Genomic DNA, 27601 nt, shown 5'->3' with positions numbered 1-27601 from the left:
CGAATTTTATGTTCGAATATCATTTTCGCATAATCAATATCACCAAAGACTCCTTAAATTTTATTATTTTTATTTTTATTTCGACCTCAATTATGTCTACATTCACAGTTAAACGTATTATTCGTTTTGAAGTTTCAACTCTCATTACACAACTTTATATTTAAGAAACCATCTCAAAAACTCATACATTTTACACAAATGATCATTTTACGCTACAAACAATATCATACACACGTGCCATGAATCCACAGAATTATTGGTGTCATTACAAAGAAAAATCAAACAGAAAAAGTAATAAAGCAAGGATCCAAAAACATTCAGCAAAACCTGTTTTCTCATGCCAAATTTTTCCACTTGATTGCTAACTGAGAAAGGGTTTTTGTTGAAGCCCCATCTGGTTTGAGAGCATTTGTGGCAGCTTCTTTCAACTCCTTCACTCTCTTCCTCATTTCTCTTCCTTCTTCTTCTTCCATCAAACACTTTATCTTCTCAACAATTTCCACCCTTTCCACCAACCCATTTTCACTCACTCTTGCCCTCACTCCCACTTTCAAACCCTCACTCATCACAACCGCATTCATTCTCTGCTCTGCAAACAGTGGCCACGTGATGAGTGGCAGACCATGCACCACACTCTCCAGCGTCGAATTCCACCCACAGTGACTCAAAAACCCACCAACTGAACCATGCCCTAGGATCTCAATCTGGGGTGCCCATGAAGGAACAACCATACCTTGTTCTTTGGTTTGTAGGCAAATGGGATGGGTTTATTACGCATATGGGCAAATTTTTAAAAAATTACGGAAGTAGGCAAAACGTTTGGGGGGTGCACGTTTTCGTAAGAAGAAATCGTGTAGCCCCTAAACGTTTTTGTGGGTCAACGTGGTCAGAGGGGAAATCGTGGGGGGGGGGGGGGTGTGGACGAGATTTAAAGAAAAACGTGTGGGGGGGAACGACATTTAAAGGAAATCGTTGGGGGGGAGCACGATTTTAGATGAGTAATCGATTACACCAAACTGTAATCGATTACTGTATGTGTTTCAGTTTTCTGGGTGTACTGTAATCGATTACAGACGAAGTGTAATCGATTACATGGTTAATGCATTTGTTGGAGTGAAGTGTAATCGATTACAATGGTATTGTAATCGATTACATTGCAAATTTTGAAAAACAAAGTTGTTAAATTTGAATTGGATACATAGGCGAGCATAATAATTTGTTCTCGTTTGATAAAGTTTTGTTGGTCCATAAAAGAAATATTAATGTTCATAGAAAATTGTCTTAGTTTTGACATTGTAGAAAGAAGAAAAAAACATTGAAAATTAAATTAATTGAAATAAAAAATGTACAACTTATTGACGAAATGGACATTGTCCCCTATGATGACCCTCAGTGCGACAATAAGAGCATTTTTTTGGCTTATCCGTAACGGGTTGATCCATTTCGTTATGGATCCTAGTCCTTGGAGGTCGTCCGGAAGCCTTACGCCTAGTTTGGGGGTCTGGATTAAATTAGGACCTGTATATGTTGACCAATAGTCCTCATTTCGCAGGGGGTGGAATTGGACTTGATAAGCCTTATTTATGTTATCAAGGGTGTAAACTGGATCGATAAAATTTGAAAGTGGCATGTGACCAAAAGAACAAACAGCTATGACGTGCTGACAGGGTAATCGACTAGCTTGGAAGTGACCACAATCACACCACCAATCGTTTAATCTGACAGTGAATGAGATTGGTTTTGGCCGATAGCAATGGGGGCTCGATATCTCTTGCACCTCGAATTCTGAATTATCTCGATCGTAGCGTTGAACATGACAATATGCAGATTTCTGTTGATTTTGTTGGAGCAAGGTTGTGACATCTTCTGGATATTGATGTCCAGCTCTTAACATAGAGTCTGCCTTTAAGCCGCGTTCAACAAACCAGGCATTTATGTTTTGAAATGTAATTTTCAAAAGTGCACAGATAGGTAATGAGCGAGCCCCCTTTAGCACAGAGTTCATGCACTCCGCCAAGTTTGTTGTCATGTGCGTGTACCTGCGCTCCCCATCATAAGCCTGAGACCACTTATGTAAGGGGATTTTATCAATCCAAGCTACTGCTTGTGGGTATTGGGACCTCATAGCTGAAAGTTTTGCTTGCACGATAGGTTGTTTGACTTCATAAGCTGTGAAAAAGAAATATAAAATGAAATGAAAAAGTATTATGTATGGGAAATATTTTGTGCATCTGGAATTTAAAGTTAGGAAAACTTCTTACCCAAGTTAATGAATTGTTTCTTGAGATCGACATTTTTGAAGCGATTGTTGAAGTTGGAACCCAGATGACGTATGCAGTAGACAGAGTGAAGATTGTCTGATTCCCAGTCAACTTCTTCCGATCGTAGGGCTGACAAAATTCCCTTGCCTCTATCAGTAATTAGGCAGAGATTTGGCTGAGGAGTTACATGCTCTCGCAGTAGTTGAAAAAACCAAATCAATGCCTCATTTGTCTCACCTTCTACTATTGCAAATGCCAAAGGAAATATGTTTCTATTTCCATCCTGAGCAATTGCAGTAAGCAAGGTGGCATGATATCTGCCTGTTAAAAAGGTTCCATCCACTTGAACAACAGGTTTACAATACTTAAAACCTTCAATGCAAGGTCCAAATGCCCAGAAGCAACATTCCATAATGTATGTGGAACTTCCATCCTCAGCATCAATATTAACTGGAGGACCGGAAAGTTGAAAAATTGTCCCAGGATTGGTTTGCTGGGCAGCTAGTAACCATCTGGGAACTTCATTATAAGATTGGTCCCAATCACCGTACTCCATTGTTATTGCTTTCTCCTTCGCAATCCATGCTCTTCTATATGTGACTGTGTATCCGTAACGACTTTTGATGTCAGCGACCAAGCTTTTGATGCGAATGCTTGGATTTGTGCGGACCAAATGAAAAACAATTGAAGCAATTTGGGTGGAATCTAGGTTGCAGTGATCTTGTGACATTATTGTAGAGAAACACGTATGTGTACCATCAATGGACTTGATTTCCCAATGATGTCGGATTTTACTATAACTGGCCCTCAGACGCCATTGACATCCATTGTTGTAATGGATGCATCGTGCAACATAAAGATGCGGTTTTGATTCTACCACATTGAAGCTGTATCCATTAGTGATGTGATAATGTTTGATGGCAGACACCGTTGCTTCTTTAGAATCGAATTGCATGGCTTCTTCTAGTTGGACTTCCCCATAGGGATTGTAATCCATAGGAGGAATTGGGACAATTTCTTGATTGTCTGCATTGTCTTCCTCAAAATCATCGGAAGTAAAGTCTTCGACAATGTCTGGAATGATAGGTTCGTCATCAATTGGATTAGACGAAGAAGATCCTCCATAATTCCACGAACTCATTCTGAACAGGTTGGTATGGAAGGTTACACCGGAATTTTTTAGATCCAAAAATAGATCAGAAAATTGCAGATGTGAAGCTTGTATGCAGAGAACTTTTGATAAGAGAAACAATGGTAGTGTGGTTGATTATATAGGCGTTTTAGTAACTACAATGAATTGGAGTGGGTTGGTGTGCAAAAGGAGGGGTCAGGGGGTGTGAAAAGTAAAAAAAAATAATTTTTTAAGAAAACGTGCACCCCCCACACGTTTTCTACTAGAAAACGTGCACCCCCCACACGTTTTCTACTAGAAAACGTGCCCCCCCACACACTTTCTGTTTTAAAATCGTGCCCCCCCAATACACTTTCTGTTTTAAAATCGTGCCCCCCCAATACGTTTTCTAATTAGAGAACGTGCCCTCCCAGCACGTTTTGTTCTTACATTTATTCGATTCTGCGTTATTCCTGGACTGCACCTGCCATCATACTATTACAATTTCACGCTTCTGTGGTCAAATTAAATCAATCACGTTTCTGCACATTACTATTGAAAATAATGCATCCTGTTTTGATAGTATTGACAATAATGGTTTGATTGGAAATGTCTCTGCCACCTGCAAATATAAGAAATAGTATGAGATTCTCTGAAAAAGTGATTATTATTTAAGAGAAGGTTTGAGTGGCAAACATAAGGAGCCATGTGGTGGTGTGCATGGAGGTATAGGAAAATAGTGTCCTATTTTTTAGACATGTGGTGGAGTACGTGAGAGAGAGAAAAATGAGAAGTAAGGCATGTGAGTGAATAGTGTTGTGAAGTAGTTTAAGTATCCATAAGAGGTGCAACATTCACATCACTGAAAACTCAATTTGCTTCCCGTAGTTGTTGGATTTGCAGAATAGAAAAATTTATTTGTCCTCCATTAACCTAACAGGTTTGGAAAATTTTATGATAATTTGTTTTTTGTTTGTTTTGTTAGTGATTAAGTTCAAATGATATTCTGTTAATATTTGCATAAACTTTGATGTAGTTTATTATGGCTCAGAACAACAACCTCCCAGTTAACTTTTCCGTGTTGCGTCATCAAGACAATCACATCACCAACCACATTTGGGAAGGAAACGAGAGGGTCCTCCGACCACGACGCCATTCTATCTGGATACTAAAACATACTGATCTTATTGACCCTATGGTTAGAATGGTAATTGATGCAGCTGGTTTTGGTCACGTTCTGAAAGTGAGTAATATGGAAATTAACCACCTAATGGTAACAGCATTATGTGAAAGGTGGAGGACTGAAACTCACAACTTCCACATGCCACTCGGAGAAACAACTGTTACCCTGGAAGATGTTTCACTACAACTGGGGATGCCAATTGATGGTGAACCTGTCACCGGTGGAACTTCAGGAAACCTACTACAACTGTGTCAAGATTTATTGGGGGATATTCCTCCCGAAAATATGTTTACAGGGAACCAAATAAAGCTATCATGGCTGAATAGCAGATTCCGAGAATTACCGGATGACGCAACACTGGCTATAGTTGGACAGTATGCACGAGCACACATCCTCATTTTGATTGGCAGCATGTTGATGCCTGATACATCAGCCAGTCTCGTGCATTTTATGTTCTTGCCATTGTTAGGAGATTTGGAGCATATTTCAAATTTTAGTTGGGGTTCCGCAGTATTGGCATGCCTCTATCGTGCACTGGATCACAGCACAAAATTCCATCAAGACAACATTGGTGGATGCATGTTATTGCTCCAGTGTTGGGCATGGGAGAGATTTACATGCATCTCTCCAGAAATACAAGCAGTCACGGAGGACGAGATTGTGGCTGGGCTTGCGTTTCCCTTAAGTGTGAGATGGTGTCGGCAAACACGTTCTGTGTTCCATGACCAAACAACTGTGGTTGGCTTCCGGAAAAAATTTGATCAAATTCAACCAAAGGAGGTTTATTATCAATCCATGCTTTAGTATTTTGTTCCTTGAATTTCCCTAAGTTTTATCTTTTCAAATTATTAACACTAATTTTTGCAGTTTTTATGGACACCATATCGACAGCCACATGTTAATCGCATGATAATAATAAATGTTTCTCCAATTAGTCGGGCATTGGTTCCTCTTATTTGTTTTGCGACGGTTGAATTTCACCAAGTTGACCGGGTAGTTAGACAGTTTGGTTGGCGACAAAACATTCCATCCGACCCGATGAACCTGGATGAGGTTCACCGAATTGATCTCCGAGGAAGGGGGAAATTAATTGGAGGCAATATCATCATCGCTTTATCATGCTATGGAATAATCGCCATAATTCCATTGTTCAGGGCGAACCTTTCACCAAAAGCGGCCATCTGCGTGATAACTCGCCCTACATGCAATGGTACATAAATCATACCATCCGGTATATCACGGCTAATGCGCAATCATCCGATGATGAAGTGAGAATCAATTTATCATTCCCTGCATGTTAATTAAAGTTTTAATTATAATTGATTTGAAATAATAAAATTGATTTTTTTATTTTGTATTAGTATGACATGCCGAAGCAATATCAGAATCCGCCTTCACATCAGCAGTTTCGTCCGGATACATCCTTTTCCGGCCTCCTTCACTCACAAAATGTATCTGCTGGATTTGGGAATTGGGATCACAGAATGCATCCTCCATCGTCATCTCAACAGGTTCCCAGTTCATATGGTTTTTTTCCAGCACCTTCAAACTTTGGATCAGGTCCAGCGCAATGTTATGGTGGTTCAGGTGGCCCACACATTTCCAGCTATGGGGGTGTTCCATCACAAATGTTTGGGACATCAGCACTAACTCCACCATCTGCATACCGAGGTGCCTCATCTTCACAACCATACTACAGACCTCAAATTCCATTTAATGTGTCAGAAGGAGGTTCTGAATCTGTGGAAGTGGAAGATACTGATGACGAAAGTCAGTCACCCCCTCCTCCCCCACAACCTGAGAGACGACCTCGACGACCGACACGAAGGCCACCATGTGGCACAGGCAGCCACCGTTGAATAATGTTGTTGTGAAATAAACTTATAACATTATGGGACAATATTGTACTTTGTATGTGTATTATTTCAATATGACAATTCCATATCTACGTAATGAATTCAACCTTTATCATTTTGTCTTTCTTCATTCACTCAATAATTGTGGATCTACTATGCTTATAAAAACCACATCCCCCCACTACATCAAATGCAAAGTTTCAACTTCTCAACACATCAATTGCTTCACATCTCCTTCCTCTTTTTCTTTGTTAATACAAAACCCAAAGATGGAACAATTTTCCCCTGAAATGTTTGGCATAACAGAGTCACAGGATTTCTCCAATTCATACATAGCTGCCTTATACACAAACGGTGAAATCAAACTCTGTGACGATGGGGTGAAGTTCATATGTCAGACTCCAGAGATTGTTCGCATTCCATACAACTGCACATACAACATGCTGAAGCAAAGAGTTTGTGCAGTCATTCCAAGCCAGTCACACACAACCATTAACAACCTATACTTCAGACGACCCACAATGACTTCTGAAGGAAATGTTGTCTATGACGCATTTGAAATAAAGACAGATGAACATGTTTTTCAAATGTTGGAATGTAAGTCTTCTTTCCCTTTGAACACCATGATTGAATTGTACGTGACCTTCACAAGATCACCTGAAGAAATACTTTCTCTATTAACTACAAACACCCCATCATCATCATCCTCAAACGCTCTCCCAACTTCACCAACTATTATTTATTTTGGTGGACCTTTAAGGGGTGCTACTATCATAGAGAGTCGATTAGGTTTTGGTCTTGAGTTTCGTTCCGATTCCACGAAAACATTCTCCATCACACATAATTGCACCTACAATGAATTATTACAAACCGTAACTCAATTAGTGGAGTGTGGTGACCGTAGAGTTGTCAAGCAAATTGACTATCGTCGCCCTTCAACAATACGCAATAGGCGACTATATCATGACACCGCGGAAATCAAATGTGACTTTGATGTTTCACAAATGATCAGTCGTTGGACACACGTACAAAGTCTAGACCAATCTGTCAAAAAACCGCGCATCTCTTCCTATATCGAGCTTTTCATCCAAACTAGAGACATCAGGCCACCAACACCTTCCGAAGAATACCAAGATATCAATTCTGGATGGTTTGTGGATCACCGTGAAAGAAGAAGATACAGATGGTTGCCGTAAATTGTTTTTTTATTTTTTTTTTGCTTTCCATTTGAAGTTATGTGCAACTTATTTCGCATTTTATTTCTCTTTAATTAATGGAATATGTTAAAGTTTCTTATCAATGGAGTACAAAGGCTAAAAAAATAAATTGTTATCATGAAAGTGTGTGGTAATCGATTACAATTAAAGTGTAATCGATTACAATTACCAAAATTTGGACTTGTAATACCAGCGTAATCGATTACCAAAACCCAAATCTGTTCAATGTAATCGATTACCAAAGGCTGTAATCGATTACGCAAGCACCAGGACAACCTGAATCACAAACAATAACTTCGTAATCGATTACAACCCCCCTCGTAATCGATTAACAGGAGAATTTGGCAAAATTTATTTCTACATTCGTAATCGATTACACAAACACTGTAATCGATTACCACTCTACCACGAACCACTGCAACTGATTCTTTTCCTTCGTAATCGATTACATAACCCTGTAATCGATTACACATCTTTCAGGAGCCCCTGGTATGTTATTTTTAACGTCGTAATCGATTACACAAACCCTGTAATCGATTACGACTCGTCTTCCACTATAAAAACAACATTTTCTCTCTCCGCCGCTGCATCAAACAAACCCCAGCCGCGCCTCCATTCTCTCCTCCGTGAATTCATCACTCTGCCTTCATATCTTCACCAAATCACATCCCGTTTGTTGCAATCTTTCTCATTTTCAATTCTCTACAAAACCCACCGATTCAAATCTTCAAAAACACCCTCAAATGGCAGAATCATCAAGGAAACGCAAGACTCAAGTTGGTGCTCGCCGCCGCCGTGGTCCCGCCATCAACGAACCTGAAGAAATAATCGAACCTTCACAACCACAGAGACTCTTCTCTTCCGTAGCACAATACGAGAGGTATAATTCAAAATTTTCTGCTAGAGATATTCTTGAACCCAGATATCCTGATGATTTTCTTGCTGAGCAAAATTTTGAGTGCTATGATATGCTCCACAACTTGGGATTATTACCTTTTTTGACTAATCGTCAACGTTATTATCCGGAATTAGTTAGGGTATTTTATTCCAACTTACAAATTACTGAGGAAGGGGTTATTGTTAGTGAAGTTAAGCATGTCAAAATTAGGATGGATATAGATATGTTTTATCGTATCACTCAATTGGGCACTCAAGGGGTCTGTTTTGAGGGAAACATGGTTCAGGAATGGAGAGATGATTATTCAAGTCACAATGCAAAAATGGTGATTTGTCGTGACAATGTAAATATTGGAGGAAGAATACTGGCAGGGCAAATGAGAGTGGAAACACGTATCCTGCACTACATCTTATATCGATGCCTAGTGCCCCGATCAACTAACCTTGCCCAAGCTACTGAAGAAGACATTATCTTAATGTGGGCAATGCTGACCGGAAGGCAGCTTAACTGGGGTCATCTGATTAGATATCGGATGAAAAAGGCATTAAAAGACCATGCCCCTTTACCATATGCTAATCATATTACTGACATTTTTATTAAGTTTAATGTTCCTCTAGATGATGAACCATTTGAGGAGATTAATTGGAGAACAGGTCCAATTGGTGCTGAAGTGATTCATTCCTTTGGTTTTGTAAAAAACCAAAATGGTGAATGGATTCATAAACGTGATATGCAGAATGCACCTATTCATGATGACCGAACACCATCTCCACCGCCTCAGCCTACCCAGGATGCATCTGCTGCTATGCTTAATGATATTATCCATGAAATCTGCGATCTCCGGGCTTTTGTTGGTTCAAGATTTGACAGTATAGATGCTCGGGTTGGACAACTTGAGGAAGACATGGCTTATGTGCGGCGCCAATTTCCTCCATCTTAGATGCATTTCAAATGTTTATTTTCATTCAAAAACTTTGTATTTCTTTAATGCACTTTGACATTGATATTATTATGTTAGTACTTTAATTGATAGTCATTTTTTTTCTCACTAATATCACTATTTTTTACTCTCATATTCGATTACATTATACATCATTGTTTTCCTATCGAGTGAAATGTTTTTTTTTTCAAAAAATTTCGCTTGTAATCGATTACACAACGTGAGTAATCGATTACAAAATACCCAGAAAACTGCAACACATTTAGTAATCGATTACAAACTACGGTAATCGATTACTGATTAAAAAACGTTACACCCCTGCACGATTACAACATGCAGTAATCGATTACCACAAACGGTAATCGATTACAACATCAAGAACGTTCACCCCTCCCACGATTTCCCCTCTGACCACGCTGACCCACAAAAACGTTTGGGGGCTACACGATTTCTTCTTACGAAAACGTGCTCCCCCCAAACGTTTTGCCTACTTCCGTAATTTTTTAAAAATTTGCCCATATGCGTAATAAACCCATCCCATTTGCCTACAATCGAAAAAAACCCAACAACCATACCTTGTTCTTTTGTCCTCTCCAAGAACCCACTTGGCAAGAACTCGGATGGATCTACATCTTTTTCTCCATCAAGATAACCAGCACCGGCTTTATCACTTGGTGCTCTCACAACCCACAAGAACTTGTGCTTGCTCAATTCCAAACCATGTGCCAGCTCATTCATTTGCTCTTGCGACAGTGTTCCACCACTCCCAAAACAAACATACAGAACCGAACCATCTTGTTGTTTGTCCAACCATGTCAGACACTCCAACCCAGTTGTCGAATCAGCCGTGGCTGTCCCTGTTTGAACAATTGGTCCAACAGGATACAAAGGAGGGTAACCCCTTTCCTCATCTGTGAATGCTCTGATTGGATCCGTTTCCATTTCCAAGAAGGTATTAACAAAGATTCCATCAACGAGAGAGATACGTTTAACACGTTGTAGAAAGAGTTCGTGAGGGAGGCCAGTCCGATCTCGTGCTAGGGTACACAGATCGCGACCGTGAAATGGAAGACAACCTGGTACTTGGATAGGATGAGGCAGATCTTTGTACTCACATGATGCTTCCTCGTCCAACTTGGGCATGTAGAGGTACGTGGAGAGTGTGGTGACTGAGCAAGGGAAGTAAATGTAGCACAACATGTTGAACTCTGGAGCGAAACCTAGTGCTTCGCCGGCAAAAGAATCAATGATCATGGCGACGATAGGTGTGTTGGAAGTTATGGACTTCAGTGTGTGATGAATAGATTGCATAGAGCGAGTGATAGCGAGATGAATTTTGATTACTGAACGAGTCCCTTGTGGTTGGTCATTGAGGTTAACCGGTGGAAGCAAAATGGGGTTGATGTTAGGAGGAAGAGTTTGAAGAATGGCTTTTGAGGCATTTGGGAGAGAGCCAATTGAGGGAATGATGCAGGTGACATGGAAATGTGGATGGAGCTGAACTAGTCGTTTGGAGAAATTAAGAATGGGAACTAAATGGGTGAAGCCTATACCAGGAATAACTGCAATATGTGTTGTTTTCTCCATGAAATCTTTGATTTGGTTTCTAACGATGAAAAATAATAACTATCGATAAACTCTCCATCTCTCTTTTGCCTGATGCTGTTGCAAGTCCCGATTCGCTCAGCTTAAGCCTTACGCTCAGTTGTTGCCAACTGTTTGTTCCTTTGCCTCTGAGAGATTCTTCTCTCTGTCAGCACTTCTCTTTTCGGACTTTTTCGGCTTCTTAGCTTTTTACACAGTTTCCTTTTCTTTTCTCTGGCACAAACTCTGTTAACTATTAAATAGAACTCTGCCACTCTTTGTCAGTTCCACCTGAATGCGTTTCTTAAAGCAATATAATTTTCAAATTATGGATTTGGATATGAATAAATGAATTTAAAAGAAGAATACTACATTTTTAATGTACGAGTCATCGCACCGAAAGTAATTAATAGTCCCTGTATAGCACTTGCTGATCAAATCTTATTATTGCAGTTTGAAAATTTTAAGGTGAATGTAACAAATAAACATTCTAATTTTCATCACCCAATAAAATGCACTTTTTGGTATCAGGTACAAGTTTTGAATTTATAATGTTTGTGTTTATTATATCAGTTGTATCTTGGGTTATTATCTATAAAGAATAAATGACGTTTTTTTAACAATTGGTGTTGTGTAATTTTGTTAGGTTTGGTAAGTGTTATTATTATTTAACAAATAATAAAGGATGAGGTTTTCGAGATGCATTATGATTGTCTCGTGGTCATACAGTTCAAAGTTTTAAGGAAATTGAGAAAAAATTCATTTACAAAATACTTTAAATACTTTCCGACGCTTAGTTTACTAAGAATTTAAAAAGAAGTATAAAATATAGACTTAAATACTTTGATTTCTATTTTTATTTAAGTTCAATTTTTTTTTTTTTGTTAAATATAGTCCTAATTTTTTTAATTTTCTTGTTTTATAATTTTCATACAGTTAAGATTATGATATCAACGGAGCGGGTAGGGTATATGTAGTAACTCTCTTGTATTCTATTCGTTGGATAAATATCCTCGGCATACATATTTTCATATTCGTGCAGGTATCAGTTATGTGAGTACCTGCATCTTTTTAAACATTCACAGATATTTATGGGTATCCACGAGTATTTATAATAAAATAAAATATTTAACAACATATTTTAACCATAAATTCAAATAAAATACTATACATACTATTCATAAATTTCAAACAAAGTCCAAATAGTCCATTTAAATAATGTTGAATGACAGTTTACAAAGAAATGAAGATTTTTTTAAAACCAATTGATAAAAAATAACTCATTCAAAATCAATGTGTTAATATTTTAATAATATTTTTTTAATTTAAATTATAGTATAGCGGGTACGGGTATCTACGGATACAAATACTATAATACCCGAACCCGTCCTGTTAACATACAAATTTTAAAAAATATCCGTATTCGTTACTCACGAGTATCCATTCACAATATCCATTTTCTATCCATTGAGAGTTTTATCCACGGATATCCATGGGTACGCAATTTTTTGACATACCTATATAAGATAACTTGTGACACATTGATTTTGAGATAGTTTGATATGTTTATATTTAGTTAGTCCTTGTTCAGTGTGAGAGTATGACCAAATTTTTGGATATTTGACTATGGAAACATTTGAGTATTGAAATTATATGAGTGTTGTGAGCTTGAGAATAGGTAAGGAAAACAATTATTGTCACAAAATTGATTTTTGCATGATTCTTATTAATATAATCACATAATTGGTTAGAAATGATAAAGACATTTGTTTGATATGTTTAAACTACTTAGCCAGATAATTAACCCTATGTTAATTGTCTGTTGTTACCTTTTTCGAGCTTAATTATTTCATTCTTTTACTCATAGTCTTTAAAGAAAATATATTTTGTCCGACAAGTTAACCAAAGAAAACAAGTACATGTTGAGTAAGATAAATGTATGAGATCAGATTAGTTTGTGGTAGGGTATAAATATCCTAGTAGGGTATGAGATTTAATAAGTTTGATGTAGGCTTTTGTAAAAACCCTACCCTAGGAAAAAGAAAGGAAAAAAGAGAGAAAAAGACAAATCACATGTGATAAAAAGGGGGTGTGTTATGAGAAATATATGAAAAATTTGAGAAAATTATTTTGTAGAGAGGATACCATGAATTATTTACATTTAGTTGTTCTCTTCGGTTTAATAGTGTTTTTGAATTCTTGCGAAACCATGTTTCGTCTAGCTAAGCCTTATTACAATCTTTGAAAGACCTTTTGATCTAACCAAATGTTTGAATTGTGTAAATTAGATGGACAAAAGTTGATGAAGTGATTTTATAACATACTGATTATGAGTGATCATTTATAAACACTTGTGTGTAGAGTGAAACACTAATTTTTGTGAGTTTTCTGATTCAATAGTTTGGTTTTTATCTCTTATACTATTTTTAGGATTAAAGTGAATAAACATAATCATGTCATTCTATCTTAAGTTTTAAAGCCACAAGTAAAATTATCTTTTGTTGCATGATTAAGATTGATTGAGAAGTCGTTTGTTCTTATGATATTATGATGGGTTGACATGAGTTTTCTTACTTTATAGTTTAAGCTTTTCATGAGGGGACATGAAGAAGTTTAAAGTTTGGGGTATTTTTATTATTGACATTATCATATTTTATTTTTTGTTTATTTTTATCTTGTTATTTTATTATTATCTATTTAGATATTTTAGGTTTCATATTTAATAAAATTGGAAAAGATGAGTATTTGGTTTACATATTTAAATTCTACAGATAAATGAAAATATCAAAGAAAATAAAAAGAATATCAACAAAATTTGATTATTAAAGTTATATGCAAAAGAAGATATTGATAAAGTTTGTTATTCAAGAGGAGATATTTTCGAAGATTGAAATTCCAATAAAGCCCAATGCTGGCTGAAGGTCGGCTAAGTCAATCCTGGCTGAAGGTCAGCCAAGTCGGCCTAGGTCGATGGTGGGCTGAAGTTCGACCTAGTCGGTCTAATCACATATTGGCTGAGTCAAGTTAACTAATGGTCGACAAAGTCTGCCAAGCCGAAGGTCGATTGAGTTAGCTTGGTCGAAGATCGACTAAGTTTGTCCTGGTCAAAGGTTAGCTTAAGTAGACCTCAACTGAAGGTCTACCAAAGTTAGCCCCAATTGAAGGTTGGCCTTAGTCGACCCTTGTCAAAGGTTGGCCTGAATCGGTCTTGACCGAAAGTTGGCTCTTATAGTTTCCAACCAAAAGTCAAGTCGAATTTGTTTAAGTCGAAGGGTCGGTTTGAGACAATCTAAGCCGAAGTATCAAATCGAGTTGGTCAACATATATATTTAATAGACCTAATAATCCAATTTTAATTAAAATTGAATTAAATCTAGTTTTAATTGGATTAAAAAAAATTCAAATGAATTTAATCTAATTAAAATGATGTGAATTTTAATCCAAATCTAGTTAACTAGAAAAACTAGATTTGAATTATAAATCCAATTCATTTTGATCTAAATTAAATCTAAACTCGATATTGAAAAATCCACTCAATAACCACCATAGTCCTAATCACACAAATGATCATTCTACATAAATACAGTATCGTACAGGTGCCATGAATCCACATAACTCGGTGTCATTCATTACAAAGCAAAACTAAACATAAAAAGCAAAGATCCTAAAGCATTCAGCAAAATCTGTTTTCGCAGGCCAAACTTTTCCACTTGAATGCTATCTGAGAAAGGGTTTTGGTTGAAGATCCATCTTCTTTGATAGCATTAGCAGCATCTTCTTTCAACTCTTTCATTCTCTTCCTCATTTCTCTTCCTTCTTCTTCTTCCATCAAACACTTTATCACCTTCACAATTTCCACCCTTTCCACCAACCCATTTTCACTCACTCTTGGCCTCACTCCCACTTTCACTCCCTCACTCATCACAACCGCATTCATTCTCTGCTCTGCAAACAGTGGCCATGTGATGAGTGGCACACCATGCACCATACTCTCTAGGGTTGAATTCCACCCACAGTGACTCAAAAACCCACCAACTGAACTATGCCTAAGGATTTCAATCTGGGGTACCCATGAAGGAACAACCATACCTTGTTCTTTTGTTCTCTCCAAGAACCCACTTGGCAAGAACTCTAATGGGTCTGCATCTTTATCTCCAACAAGATAACCAGCACTGGCTTCATCACTTGGTGCTCTCACAACCCACAGGAACTTGTGCTTGCTCAATTCCAAGCCATGTGCCAGCTCATTCATTTGCTCTTGTGAGAGTGTTCCACCACTCCCAAAACAAACATACAAAACCGAACCATCTTGTTGTTTGTCCAACCATGTCAGACACTCCGACCCAGTTGTACAAGTTGTCCCAGTTTCGACAATTGGTCCAACAGGATACACCGGAGGGTACCCTTTACCCTCCTCTTCCAATGCTCTTAGAGGACCTTTTTCCATTTCCAAGAAGCTATTAACAAAGACTCCATCAACAAGAGGAATACATTTAACACGTTGTAGAAAGAGTTTGTAAGGGAGAGCACTCCGGTCTTGTGTTGCGCAACATAGATCCCGACCATGAAATGGAACACAACCTGGTACTTGGACAGGATGTGGCAGATCTTTGTACTCACATGTTGTTTCCTCATCCAACTTTGGCATGTAGAGGTACGTGGAGAGTGTGGTGACTGAGCAAGGGAAGTACATGTAGCACAAGATGTTGAACTCCCGAGCGAAATCTAGTGCTTCACCGGCAAAAGAATCAATGATCATGGCGACGATGGGTGCGTTTGAAGTTATGGACTTTAGAGTGTGATGAATAGATTGCATAGAGCGAGTCATAGCGAGATGCATTTTGATTAGTGGACGAGTCCCTTGTGGTTGGTCATTGAGGTTAACCGGTGGAAGCAAAATGGGGTTGATGTTAGGAGGAAGAGTTTGAAGAATGGCTTTTGAGGCATTTGGGAGAGAGCCAATTGAGGGAATGATGCAGGTGACATGAAAATGTGGGTGAAGCTGAACAATTCGTTTGGAGAAATTAAGAATGGGAGCTAAATGGGTGAAGCCTATACCAGGAATAACTGCTATGTGTGTTGTTTTCTCCATTGAAATCTTTGGTTTTGTTCGTAGCTTGTGTTGATGAGAAAGAAGAACCATTAAATAGAACTCTGCCACCGATACTTCGGGGATTCTATCAACTCCATGCATGTGCATTTGTGCTTGTTAAAGTGATTTAATGCTGACATTACAATAATGTAATTTTGGATCTGAATCTGAATAGTGATATTAGAAAAAGAATGGTAGAGTTTTCAACTATATTAATTATTGCACCTTCAGTGGTATGTGTAAAACGTATAAGTAGATAATATTTTATTATTGTATTTTTAAATTGAATGGAAGTGTTAGTGGTTGGAACATGTTTGAATGATTATTTAAACAATGCAAAGAAAGTATCTAGAATCGCTAAAATACTCTAAAACAGCAAAATCAATAATAAAATTAAAATTGGACAGCAAACTATGCTAAAAAAATTAATTAGACATCACTATATAAATCACTATATATGCTTGGTTTTCAAGAAAAATATGAAACTTTTAATAAAACAATAACATTTTTAAAATCATAGTCCTATAACTTCGGTTATTTTAAAATCAAAGCCTATTTTCTAGACATACAAATTTAAAAGTAAAAATGACATTTTTAAAATTTTTGAATTACTTTAAGTTTCGGTTATTTTAGAATCGAAATATAAAGTCATCACAAAATTTTAAATTCATCACAAAGTCTAAGTAAACAAGATTACTATAATTTTTTTAATACAAAAAATAATAAATATTAATGTAATAGGTTTCTTCATACGAGAATTAAATACTAATGTTATAATTAATAAATCTTAATGTTATTATGTTGTGTCTTCTGACAGTAAAATTAAAAAGTTATAATTGTATTAAATTTTAATTGAATAGTGTTTTGTAATGAGTTAGGGCTAGATGTTAGTTGTATTAATTTTTATTTGAAAAATGAATTTTAATTATATTAATATTTCATGTAATTAGTTGAAAGATGGTTGTATGACTCGTAACACATATAACCATGTAAATTTTAAATTACATTAACTTTAGTTTAAGTTGAATTTATAAAGAATATATAATAGTGCATCAATTTGAAAAAAAAAATGATGATTTAGACAATGTTATGATTTTGTTATTTTGTTCCTAGTTTGTGCCAATCCTATTATTATATTATAATAATGTGTGAGATCTTACTTGTGAATACAATGTAAAATCATAAGATCTTATTTAAATATATATTTTGGCTATCTTAGATATATGTATTTAAATTGTACATCATCTATCTATCTTATTAATTAAGGAAAATGTTACAGTTACTACCCAATTTGACTACCGAATTGACTACCTTACGTGGAATTAAATTTTTCATTTTTTTTTGATTGAAAGAAGTGGAGTGGCACGTGAGTGAAGAAATCTGAACTTAAGTGCCCCTTTCACGTGTTGCCGTCAACTAACGGGCATTTTGTGAAATTGAAAAAAGAGGGAAAAAGTTTCACTTCGCAGACATTTGCAGAAACTTCACGGGTTCCATACCAACACTTTTGTTCTCCACCGCTCCATCGCACCTCTGAACTGCCACACCTCTTCGAAGTCCACAGCGCAGGCACGAAGTCCATCTTCCATTTCGAAAATCCACCACCACGACGAAGTCCGCCGTCCTTGCGAAGACCACCAAGCCTTCGAAGTTCCCCGTCCCTGCGAGGTCCCCCGTCCGTGCGCAGTCCACCGTTTTGGTGGTCTCCTTCGAAAATCCACCGCCCCTAAACACGGAAAGGTAACTTCTTTGTGCTGCTGTGTGTATGGTAAGTGTTTAGGGTTTTCCAGTGAAAGGGGTGATTTAACATGACAGTGTTCTCCATTTGCAGGGTATTCTTCCATTTGGTTCAAGGTATGATTTTTTTGTTTTCCCCAAATCATTGACGTCGTGGTTGTATCGTTTTGGTGTGGCCTCGAAAAATGTATGTCTAATAATGGTGGATTTGATCAAAAATGTCTCTCTAATATCACTGTTCACTTACTTTTTTAAGATTTTCATGATAATCATTGTGTTGAATGTAGGTTTTGATTGGTAGTGTGTTATTTAATTGTAATATTGACGGGATGATTTCTTATGAATTTGTGGTGACTGCATTTGTGTTGAGAAGTATTTTACTGTTGGACTTAGCATCCTTATCCTAATACCTTCATAATTCATGCAGTTCACGAATCTGTAATAGAATAAATAGTAGGAGCTGTGACTACCAAGTAATTTACTCATTTTCTGTTGTTGTAAGCCTTACACCATTGTCAGTGATAGGAAATCATACCAATTCATGAATCATCAGACAATTGAAATCCATATTTATGCTATCAGTTGGTATATGTAGTTTTAAATGAAAAAGAAAAGACTGATTTTAATTCTCCCAAATAGAACTAGTTCAAAACTATTATTTATTCATTCATAATGAAGTACCTTGTACTTAATCTAATTTAGTCATTGATAATGCAGTACCTTTTATAAAGAAGATAATCTAATTTTAACTTTGATCCAAAATCTCAATTGTTAGTGTTTGTGGGTTTTCACTTTAGATTATAAGTTTTTGATCCCATGAATTTACTTGAATGAATTCAGTAGTATGAATATTATTGATAATTAAAAGTATTATGTAACATTTTTTCGTGCTTACTTATCTATTTTGGTCTTAGTTATTAGAATTGATTAATAGTTGAATTAGTTATATGGCAGGGAAAATGGAAGTGAAATCTTCTCCGCATTCATGGAATAAGGGTAAGAAGACGAAGATGGAGAAGGATGCCCAGGTCAATTTTCACCCCTTAGGACCATTTAAATGAAATTATGTTTACTAATTGTTTAACTAAATTGTACTGTCATGTATTATAGGTGAGGATCGTGCATCGTTGTGATACAAAATACATTGTTGAAGTAAACACTGTACTCAAAGGAACCCACCGTAAGCGGATTGAAGGAACACCATTTAGATGGTGTTTGTCTCTGGACAAGGTGTTGGAAATAAATTGCCCTTTGATTAGGGAAGTTTTGAATCGGTGGGTTGTAGATGGGGAATTCATTCGTGTTGGCCCGCACTTAGTTCGCTTATCAATATATGATGTTTGTATATGCTTAGGTCTTACTATGGTTGGTAAATCTGTTCCATTTGATAGTGAAGTTAGTGGGTTAGTAGGTTCACTTTTTGAGAACAAACCTATTTCGGTCCGAGATATAAGTAAGAAGATTAAGAACTATGTTAGTAGTGATGATGATGATGATGTACAAAGTGTTTGTAGGTTGTACTTGTTACTTTGTTTCTCTGTCTTTTATTTTCCTAGGACTTCTAGGACCGTGAACAATATGCCTTTCAAAATCTTAGACAATCTGGACAACCTTAGTGACTTTAATTGGGCCGATTCTGTTCATACCTTTTTGATTGGTGGTATGAATCGTGGACGTAAGGTTCTACTAGAAAACCAAAATTCAAGTAGCCTTAACATAGCCGGTTGTGTTGCAGTTATACAGGTAATTAATAATTTCAATAGTGGTGTTGTAATTTTGTTATGAATTTTGATATATTAATTGATTATTCATTTATATAGATTTGGGCTGCCCGTCGACTTGGGTTAGAAGATGTACAAACTGAAAATCAATTCCCAAGAATTTTGCACTGGCCATTGGTGAAGATTAGGACAGTTAACATTGAGTCCCTTTTTGAAAAGACTAAGGTATACAAAATTGAGATTTTTTAACTTAGTGTTATGTAATTCTGTTTTTTTTTTGTTTAAATTATTTGAAAATATAGTAATTTTTGTGTAGGTTGTTTTTGATTGGTCTCTAAGTGATGAAGACAATAACAACCCAATTGTTCAAACTGCACTTAGTGTTTTGCATGAAGGCACTGCAAAAGACGACGACAACGAATTTCGTGGTCGTTCTAAAGCTGAAGTGGAATTGGAAGAGAAAATACAAAAGCATGAAATGCTAATTAAGGAGATGAAGGCAGAATTGAAAAAGATGCGTTCTGAATACCTTGGAAGGACTGCAGCTGACACCTGTGATGGTGAAGCAAATGTGTTAAATGAAGATCATTGTCCTCCATTTGAGCAGAAGAAGACTGGACCTCAGGATTGTGTTGTTGAAGCTAATGTTTTGAATTCAGTTCATGGTTCTCCACAACAGCAGGAAGAGTGTAACAAAGTTGAGGTTTCCCCTTCACCGCAAAAAGAGTGTGACCAATCAAGGATTGATATGGGTAAATTGTACAAGGATGTGACCGCTCATGGAAGTTGTAGGTATGGAATTCAGTTACTTTATACAAATATAGTTAAATTGAATAGAATGTATTCTGAGTTGTTTAAATTCACTTGTTAGCATTGTTTACGCTGAAGTGAAAGGGCAATTATTAAGAAGCAACGAGTGCCATGGCTTTCGTCCTCGGGGTTGGATTGATAACATGGTATTCTCTGGCACTTAAATTTTTACAGATTTATGTACTTTTTGAAATCAATGGAATATAATGATGATTAATTGGGTATGTGCAGTCTGTTTTGTTTGCTACAAGTTACTTCATGTATAAAGAGAAAAGTCAGACTGAGAGAGTAAATAGAGTTATTTTCAGCCCTTTGTATACAGTAAGTATATGTTTTTAATATTTGTGATTTACATAGTTGAAATAATTTAAATATTTTTTTGTGCTGCATAATGCGGTGATCATCGACTGTAACAAGAGAAAGATTAATAGACGTGTCTGGCGTGTGGACGACTATAGGCATTACCTTCCGCCTGATTTGTGTTCTATTCAAGAAATTTTAAGAGCTGATCTGGTTAGTATCCAATGTCATGTGATAAAGTAATGAATTTAAAAAATTGAATTTATTTTTTAATTAATGGTTGTTCCATTTAGTTATTTGCACCAGTGGTTTACGATGGACACTGGTGGTGTTATGCTATCCAATTTCACAGCAAGAAGTTTATTATATTGGATTCTCTTCCCCACAATTGTCGTCGCAAAAAACAAATAGATAATCATGTTGTAAGTATGTTATAACATTTGGATAATTGTAAGTCTGTTTGGTCACTTAATTTGCATAATTGAATTGTAACATATTTATCTTTTTAGATGCAGAATGTGGAGAACCTTTTTTGGCTTCTGATGAATGATAAGAACCAGATGAAACCAACATTTGAACTAGTCATTGACGACCTTCCTCATCAACCAAATTTGTATGGACGTCAATGTTCTATATTGGCAACGACATTGTAAAAATTTGTGTATATTTGATTACATTTAATTTTTGGTGATTCCAGGCATGACTGTGGCATTTTGGTCTTAAAGTATCTTCAGATGTGGGATGGACTTAAAAGATTTGATGGAAAAAACATGCCTTCATACTCTTGTGTAAGAACGAAAACCTACTGGTTGCCTTCAACTTTCATTTCCTTAAATTAAGGTATTTAAATAGGAATTTTCTGATTATTTTGTGAATTACAGGAGGAGCTGCAACATTTGAGACAACATTACATTTGTGAATGGTTGCTTGACCCAGAAAATTTGCATAGAGAGACTGTTCTTCAAAGATTTCAACCATACATTAGGAATTAGTACTATGAATATTTTGTGCAGTGGTCCTTTGAATATTTTGTAGATTGATTATGCTTTTAAATATTGACATCAAAATTTATAAATGTATTTGACAACAATTATTAATGTAATTTTGTGGCCATGTGAAATGGAAGTGCAACTTTCTTTGTCAATATTGGGTTGTTTGATAAATAATATAGTGTGTCCAGAATTGAAAACAATGTTCGTTTCATTTACAATGATTAAAATGACAAGATGTTCATTTAACAAGGTAGTTTGCACTCTTGTTCTGAATTGATGATTTATTTTATGTGCAATGATTAAACTGACATGACCTTTAACTTAGTTAAGTGATGGAGTAAAAATTAATTATGTTGTTTTGTTTAAAAGGAAGTTCTCACTAAAGAGATAAATAATTTAGTTAACTAAATTAATGAAAGCAACTATACACTGAATTCGACGTGCTCATTTTTAGTAAATTGAAGTTATATCATTTTGAATCAGATATGCAATGTCATAAATCAACTCCTTCATAGGAAGTGCTTTTATTTCAATATGCTTTTAAAATTGGGTATTTAAAACCTGAACTGAAATCATTAGAATAAAAATATGTCTGTTGTGCAAGCGAGATGAATAAAAATCACCATATATCCACTCGAAAACTACCATTCCTTCCACATGCATTTTAAATGCAATAAAATACATCCATCAAAATAATTGTAGGGTAAACGTTTTTAATAACATTTGTCAGCATTGGCGAAATGTGATGAGTCTTGACAAAATAAGTGGTGACCCATGACAATATTTTTGTACAAGGATACACTGCAGTGAAGGTCACCCACATTGAAATTGAAAGCAAAATAATTATGTCCATAACTAAACATGTCATTCACAAACACATAATCCAAAATCAAAAGGTGTTTGGTTATGCCATGTTGATTAGGTCAACCAATCCAAAAGTAGATTTTCTTTGCAAACTAGTTCCTGCACGTAACAAAAAACCTACTGTCATAATAGGTAGTAGTGATGAAGTGTATTTTTAATTAAAGATCTCAGATCTGAATCTCACCTAAAAATGTGTTGACTTTCATGACAAAGTTTTGTGCTTTCTACTGATGTTAACAAGGATACAAAGCCCGTGCACTGCAAATCACAAACCTGGCAATTGCATGATTTAAAATAATTAATGACTTTGTATAACTCAGTAAACCTACTTATTACAATAAAACTTACCATGTTGTTTATATCTCTTCCATTCATTTCTGCACCAGTAGATTGTTTAGTAGAAGTCCCAAGGTCACTGTGATGGACTGAGATTCCATCCCTACATGCTTTGTTCCTTGCAGCCTTACATATATTTTTTTTGCCAATCTTTTCAACGGTTGATTGCATCCTTAATCCTCGTGGTCGACCCTTTCTTTTGACATGGACTGGGCTTAGTATATTGTTGTGTTCAACTGCAGTATTAGGTGTAGAAGACATGTCTTTTTGAGCCCCTAATGAAGTTGCTCCCGCATCTCTTATGGATGCATTTTTTGACAACGACTCCAGTTGGTCAACAAGGAAGTCTGTTCCACTTTGACTTTCACATGCAAGCTCAGCAATGTCATAAAATTTCTTACACAAAAAGTCATACCTCTTAACATTTGGTTCGTCTTTCTTAGTGTTGTATGATGCTCGTATCAAAGTATGCCTTCTACGTATCCGTTTACTCCACCGACCAAGAATATACTTTTGTGAAACACATCTAACATCTTCTTGTGCAAGGACCATTAGGCTGTGTCGACAAAGAATACCTCTAAACTCAAACAGTCGACAAGAGCATTCAATGTCTTTTGTTGAAGGATCAAATATAACTTCATGCATCTTGTCTGCACTTTCGTCTTTCCATATCAAAGCTTCTTTGACAAAATATTTTGTCCTAATCCCATCAAATACAACATTTTTCACGTTACAGTTCATTTTGCACCGAAATTCGTTTTGCACTTCCCCAAATTTTGCATGAGTGTATTCCTCCTGAAATTGCCTCTCGATAAATGATTGAGATCCACAGGGAATGGTAGTATTAACAGAATTGAAGTCCGCCTCGTACTCCTTCTCTGCCTTGGAACGAAGGGCGTTGTCATATTGAACCACAAATTGTTGGAGTGTGGTTGTAGAGTTAATGAACCCATCAAAAAAGGCGTTCATCCCCTCACTTCTTTGTGTTGTCGACATACCAGCCCAAAAATCACATTTCAAATAACATGGCACCCATCGATGCCTTTCTTCAAATAGGGTGTGCAACCATTCATTTAGTTCTAGGTCATACAGTTCAATGAAATTATTCCATCCACTCTCAAAATCCTCTGCAGTAGATGATTCATACACCAATTGCTTCATGGTATGCTTGATTTCCTTGTAGTTTGTATAACCAATCAATTTTTCGGGAAGTTTCTTCATTATGTGCCAAAGGCACCAACGATGTCGTGTGTTGGGGAAGACCATTTGGATTGCATTTTGCATAGCCTTGCACTGATCAGTGACAATGCCTTCAGGGGATTTATTTCCCATGCATCGCAACCAACATCGAAATAGCCACACAAATGTACTACTGTCTTCTGCAGATAGAAGTCCACAACCTAGTAAGATTGAATGACCATGGTGATTAACCCCAACAAATGGTGCAAATGGCATGTCGTACTTATTGGTTAAGTACGTTGTATCAAATGATACAACATCCCCAAACTCCATAAAGGCAGCCCTACTCCTAGCATCAGCCCAAAATACGTTGCTAATGCGATTATCTGGATCCATATCAATTTCAAAAAAGAAATCTTTATTCAATTCCCTCATAGCTGAAAAGTGGTTTAACAAAGCTTGTCCGTCACCTTCCTTCCCTAATGCACGTCTTTGCTTACCAATGTAGTTCCTAGCGTCTCGTTCCACAAATTGTAAATTTTCAAATCCCCCTGCATCACACACCAAGGACCGAAAGCTCTTATTAATGCGAACACCGGCTTGGTCATTTAGGTCAAGGGTCCTTTTGACTTGCATATTCAGCTTTCTATTCCCACGAATAAGCCTGGATTTTGTTGGACTAACGTCATGGTTATGTTCATCTATCACACTGTTAATCATCCACATATCTTGCTTTCGAACTGCTGTCATGCGTGCTGGACATTGCTTTCTTTGTGTTAGAAGAGTCTTCATTTCAGGTGGAATGGAAGACACACACTTCCCCTCACGGGAACAAACTAACTTTAAGTAACACATTTGGTTGTCAACGTCCTTTTTAGATGTTCTTATTCTAATTCCAAAACCTGATTTAATTGCGTACTCTCTGTAATAATTCTTCACTTCATCAGCACTTTCGAAAATCATCCCAACATATGGACACAGAACTTCATCAAAGTGCTTTGATGATGGTAGTCATCATTGCAGTGCTCTTGAGTCACACTTCCTGTACCCCCCTCTATGTGTAATAAAGTTATGTCCTCCAAACCCATAACGTTGTTTTGTTCATCGTCCTCCATCTGTTATTCAAAAAATCGAATATCATGATGAGAGCCCATGTATGTATGTTATCATATAACTCATGACCATACAAGTTGCTTAAAAGTTAATATATTAAAAGGATTCCTTCGTTTTCAACATAAAAATTTGATCTTTATAACGATGAGCATTAATAGTTTTTTCATAAGTGTGGAAAAGTTCTTTCATGAGACATCCATTGAAGAAAATTTATACAAAAACCCTCGCATCAGTGGTTCAGTGTTCATTAAATAAGGTTTCGTACGAAATGGCATCTGAAATAAATAAATGGAAACGAAACACTTACATTGTTTGATGGTTTGCAGTAAACTTGTTTGAGCAGTTGGGAAGTAGTCCTTCAACATTTATTGCTCATTTCCATGTTATTATTTTGCTTCAATGAAACCCTAATTTCTAAGACGGTGGTTCAATGCAATGCAATAAAACCCATTTAATGCTGCGAAATGATTTTAGGGTGGTGGGTGGAGGGACGCGTCCAATGCAATGAAACAGAACAGCTTGAATGGTATGCATTAAGTTTGGCGTGTTCAAAAAGCAAGTGAAGGGCAAAGTTGTAATTCTGCATTATATTTTTCCATATATAACAGTAAGATGACCTGGCTAAGTATCTCTAAACGTCGTAAGTACATCTCGTATTGGGAAGGTTTACTTCAAAGTTTTCTCAACCCACTTCTAAAGGGAAGTCCATCTTGTTTCAATAATGGATCCGTGGGAGGCATTGGCGGTAGATGACGAGGTTCTCAAAAAATTTCTAGAAAGGTCGAACTCAGCCACAACTTTCATCCCTGGACCAGCTGCAAACGCCCAGGCTGTTATCCTTAACAGGCAATTAGATGAAGCACACAATACACAAGAGTTTATGAACAAAATGGCTGCTGCGAGTCATGCACGTGATTTTTACTCAAATGCTTGGAAGTGGGCAGAGCAGTTCATCAAACACCATGGTTAGTGTCCTTGTCGTCCTACTAAATTAGTTCTCAAAATATATCTCCATGATATTACTTTAATGACTGATTTCATCATTTATCCCGTAGCTCTGGTTCAGGATAGAGACATTAAAAATATAACTCCATTGTCACAAAGGAAATCATTGGAAAGAATGCCCTTTATGGCTTGTGTAGTCAAAGAATGTAAGCCAAACGGGCTTGGTGACATGCTTATCACTATGAAGGTTAGTTTGTTTTAAGCGATTGTGATGTACTCATTCTTTATGATATATCACTTATGTTCAACATGACTATATTAGGACCCATCTGATATCGCGAAAGCTAGCATCCACAATAAAGTGCTTAAGGATGCTGAATTTGGTTCAGATGTTGCTGTTGGATCTGTTCTGCTATTGAAAGAAGTATAAAAACAAGGCACACATTTTTTTAAATATTATTTGTAATCATCGTAAACTACTCTTGCTAAAAGTGCATGCATATTGAATGTGTAGGTTGCCGTCTTCAAGCATCCTCGACTGATTCAATACCTAAATATCACTCTAAGGAACATTGTCAAGGTAAATAAAATAACAACACATAATTTAGTTTTTTCTTCACTTGTACAGATGGTTGAATTTGATACACTTTTCTCATTTTTCTGTTTAATAGGTTTTCAAATATAACATTAGCCCTCCAACTGAAGAAGAAGTAAAGGCTTCTTTGCCTGTGGTGCGACTTAACTATGTTCCGAAAAAAACTGTCGATCAAAATAAGGAGACAAATGTGCAATCTGATTTAAACGTAAATCAAAACATAAATATGGATCATAATATCGGGGCAAATGTCGACACCAACAACCCACCACCTGTGTCGGCCAATGTGGACGAAATACTACAGAAGATGATTTCTCCCTCAACTCAAAGTCCTTCTTATGAACTGGGGGAGACCTCTAAGGATGAATCATCTGCCTTGGATAATATTTCACATAGTTAGCTCAAAACTATTTGATGTATTTTATTTCCATGCTATTTAAATTTTGATTAAGCATTGAATGTTGTTGTTTGTACTTTGAACTATCAAACAATATTTGGTTAAAGAAATGTAGTAACTGTCTATTATTGTTGTTATTATGCAGATCTCTTTATTCACCTAAGCAACATTCTCTGATAAAATCGAACTGCATATGATATTTCTGCACACTCCGACTGAATAATCTGTTGACCCCTGATGTTTTATCTGGTGACTTACCCACAACATTTTGTACAAAAAAAATTAATTGGGGTCTGTTGTATGGGCAACAAAATTTTTCCCCACTTACGGTGACAAGAATGACCCTCAAAGCATGTGTGTAAGGGATGTTGAACCTAATAAATATTGGTGCCACATAATTGGTCCACATAATTCACCACACATAAATTAGGTCTGTAAGAAATATCTGGTGACCACACAATTGATAACTG

At 36.5% G+C, this 27601-nt stretch overlaps 5 protein-coding genes across 5 annotated transcripts; 1 reads left to right on the top strand and 4 right to left on the bottom strand.

Moving 5' to 3' along the window:
* Positions 1–189: 189 nt before the first annotated feature.
* Positions 190–11325, bottom strand: LOC114167205 (hydroquinone glucosyltransferase-like). The gene is made up of 2 exons (XM_028052212.1): positions 10042–11325; positions 190–733 (listed from the first exon to the last, which is right to left on the bottom strand). The coding sequence occupies exons 1-2, from the start codon at positions 11051–11053 to the stop codon at positions 336–338; spliced, it is 1410 nt and encodes a 469-aa protein (XP_027908013.1). The 5' UTR covers positions 11054–11325; the 3' UTR covers positions 190–335.
* Positions 917–3701, bottom strand: LOC114167202. Its single transcript, XM_028052209.1, has 2 exons — positions 2262–3701; positions 917–2169 (listed from the first exon to the last, which is right to left on the bottom strand). Exons 1-2 carry the CDS (start codon positions 3400–3402, stop codon positions 1328–1330), a joined length of 1983 nt encoding a protein of 660 aa, XP_027908010.1. The 5' UTR covers positions 3403–3701; the 3' UTR covers positions 917–1327.
* A 3239-nt stretch (positions 11326–14564) lies between the features above and the next one.
* On the bottom strand, positions 14565–16185 carry LOC114167203 (hydroquinone glucosyltransferase-like). The gene has a single exon (XM_028052210.1). The coding sequence runs from the start codon at positions 16140–16142 to the stop codon at positions 14724–14726; it is 1419 nt and encodes a 472-aa protein (XP_027908011.1). The 5' UTR covers positions 16143–16185; the 3' UTR covers positions 14565–14723.
* A 6435-nt stretch (positions 16186–22620) lies between these two features.
* Positions 22621–24831, bottom strand: LOC114166934 (protein FAR-RED IMPAIRED RESPONSE 1-like). Its single transcript, XM_028051820.1, has 2 exons — positions 22915–24831; positions 22621–22665 (listed from the first exon to the last, which is right to left on the bottom strand). The coding sequence occupies exons 1-2, from the start codon at positions 24829–24831 to the stop codon at positions 22621–22623; spliced, it is 1962 nt and encodes a 653-aa protein (XP_027907621.1).
* A 1084-nt stretch (positions 24832–25915) lies between these two features.
* On the top strand, positions 25916–27134 carry LOC114166932. Its single transcript, XM_028051819.1, has 5 exons — positions 25916–26159; positions 26250–26386; positions 26462–26563; positions 26654–26719; positions 26811–27134. Exons 1-5 carry the CDS (start codon positions 25916–25918, stop codon positions 27132–27134), a joined length of 873 nt encoding a protein of 290 aa, XP_027907620.1.
* Positions 27135–27601: the final 467 nt, after the last annotated feature.

The sequence above is a fragment of the Vigna unguiculata genome, chromosome 10, assembly GCF_004118075.2.
Source record: "Vigna unguiculata cultivar IT97K-499-35 chromosome 10, ASM411807v1, whole genome shotgun sequence".
Taxonomy (NCBI): Eukaryota; Viridiplantae; Streptophyta; class Magnoliopsida; order Fabales; family Fabaceae; genus Vigna; species Vigna unguiculata.
Note: the sequence above shows the minus strand (reverse complement) of the source record. Positions and strands in the feature narration are given on the sequence as shown.